Here is a 2,185-nt window from a genome sequence, read left to right on the forward strand (position 1 = left end):
TTACCTACTGCAGATATAAGATAGTTTCCTAAACTCATAGATTCCTAAATTATCTTGCTATGCTGTAGCACAAAAATCAGTGGCTTTGCCACCGTGAATTTGTATGTGTGTGTTTCTCTTTCCTCTTTTTCTTTTAGAAGCTGGACTGTTTTAAAGGCCCACTTCACTGACAGGTATGACCAGAGTGGTATATTGAAATAGAAATCCTGTGTGGTTTCTTTGGTGTGTTCTGTGTTTTTTCCAACACTTGACATGTAAAATTAGTAAAGTTAATTAGAATAATATAAGTATAAAATAATCAGTATTTCCCTAATTCTATAAACAATAAACACAGCATAAACTCTTTTGATGATACTTATTATCCTTTTCTTTTAAGTGGTTCTGAAGTAAATACATTGTCTTAGAAATGTGTTCACCAATGAAAAACTGATTTAACCAATTATAAAATGGAATTCCAGAGTATCTTTGAGACTGGAATGATCTGGGCACCCATGCTGAAATGGTCTACTATTTCTATTTACTTGAGGAAAGAGACACTCAATATTTATCAATTTTTATGAATCTGATTTATGTCTGGAACTGTAAATCTTCAAATCTCTTAGAATCCTAATATTTTAGAACGAATTCACATCACTCCCACCTGCTCCAAATTGTCTATTCCCTTCAGCTGAAATGATGTGAAATTCTGAGAGAGAGAATAACGGTCAGGACTTTCTGCAAGTCAGTACAAGGAGCTGAAGCTAATGTGTGTTTCACTGTCAGAAGGTCACTCTCCGGGCTGTGTATACTCTGGATCTCTTTCAGACCTCATGGAAGTTAATTTTAGTTTTGCAGAAAGGACAGAGAGAGGCAGACAGCAATCCTTGCAGAAAATGTCAAGGATAGTTTATGACCGTCTTACCTTTCTGATTTCTTGTGCATTACTGGAGAGAAGGAAGCACTGTTTGTCCAGGGAGAATCCTTCCTTGCATCTGCTTGCCTGGGTTTCGGTGGGTGTGCTGGGGGCAGCTCCAGGGACAGCAGCTGGGAGCTTCCTTGTCCCTCGCAACGTCAGGCTCTGGTAGAAGAGACAGATTGCCACCACCAAGCCCACCAAGAAGGGCTGGGGGCAGAAGCGCCGACGACAAAGGAACCCCGGACGACAGACCATGACCAGTTCAGCTTCACTTGGCCCCCGTCCACATTGCTGGGAAAGTCATTGCAGCTCTTTTTTGTCAGCATGAAAAGTACAAATCTGTCTTCTTCCACGACTTATATCGATTGCTCCATTCCCGCTTAAGAACTTTCCGAAGGGTTATGCCAAAGATTCATAGGTTTCAGAAGTCTGAGGTGGAGAATAGGAGCCCTTCCTTGGATGACAGTAAATAGTGGCTGGCCTGGTTTAAAAAAACAAAAAAGGTAGTTGAAACTATATAACCTAACTGTTGCTTCCGATAATGCCTTACTTTCTGAACATCCTTAAACTCACAGTAAAGGCTTTACAGGACAAGAGAAAACAGCACCAAAGTAAAATCTTAAGCCTAAAAACAGCACTGAAGAACGCAATAGGTTCAAACCCAAAGAGCCTGCTGGATGCAGGCCAGCTGGCCTTAGCAGTTCCTCATTTTTCTACAGTTTTAAAGCAGTCCTGCTTTTCAGACTCTTCCTGTTTTTAGCTGCTTTCCCTTCATTCCGTTTTAAATTGCCACTTTCCTGTGAGCATTCACGGCTTTTAACATAAAAAGGGAATGCTCGGTTTGAATGGACTTGGTTGCTCTCAGGGTTTTGTTTGTATTTGTTTCATTCCGCTTCAAGTTCAAAGTGCTATGTACTTACTCAGTTTTCATCCTTTTAGCCAAAAACAGTTTCATGATCCCCTAATGGATTGCTGACCAAAACCATTCGGAAGGAAACACCCCGTCGCAGGGCTCCGAAGCATCTCCCCCACGCGGACACACACACGCAGACCCACAGAGGCCGCGCGCGCCCGCCGCCCTCCGGGCCCCAGCCGGCGGCCCGCGCGCCCCCAGCCACTCAGGCCGGGCACGGGGCGGGGCTACGGCCGCGGCTCCTCCGGTCCTCCGGGGGCGGCTGGAGCCGCGCCGTCGGCTCCGCTCCAGAGACGAGGGCCTTCCAGACTGGAAACGGCATTTCTCATTTCCCCTGAAATACGCTGCCTCTCCAGGGCTGCAGAATTTTAAATATG

The 2,185-nt window shown here is 44.7% G+C and overlaps 1 protein-coding gene across 13 annotated transcripts in view; it reads right to left on the reverse strand.

Moving 5' to 3' along the window:
- CPED1 (cadherin like and PC-esterase domain containing 1) overlaps positions 1 to 2,185 on the reverse strand; it is a 252,263-nt gene that overhangs the window by 249,412 nt on the left and 666 nt on the right. For 3 of the 13 annotated variants that reach the window (XM_073238535.1, XM_073238536.1, XM_073238539.1), the window contains exons 1-2: positions 1,816 to 2,000; positions 902 to 1,376 (exon numbers count right to left, since the gene is read on the reverse strand). In XM_073238535.1, the coding sequence (XP_073094636.1) occupies positions 902 to 1,150 (249 nt within the window). In that variant the 5' untranslated portion in view covers positions 1,151 to 1,376; positions 1,816 to 2,000. Of the gene's footprint in view, positions 1 to 901; positions 1,377 to 1,815; positions 2,001 to 2,185 lie in introns of those variants that run through there. The other 10 variants (XR_012132159.1, XM_073238540.1, XM_073238532.1 and 7 more) reach the window with 8 other exon arrangements.

Source organism: Manis javanica, chromosome 6 (assembly GCF_040802235.1).
Source record: "Manis javanica isolate MJ-LG chromosome 6, MJ_LKY, whole genome shotgun sequence".
Lineage (NCBI taxonomy): Eukaryota > Metazoa > Chordata > Mammalia > Pholidota > Manidae > Manis > Manis javanica.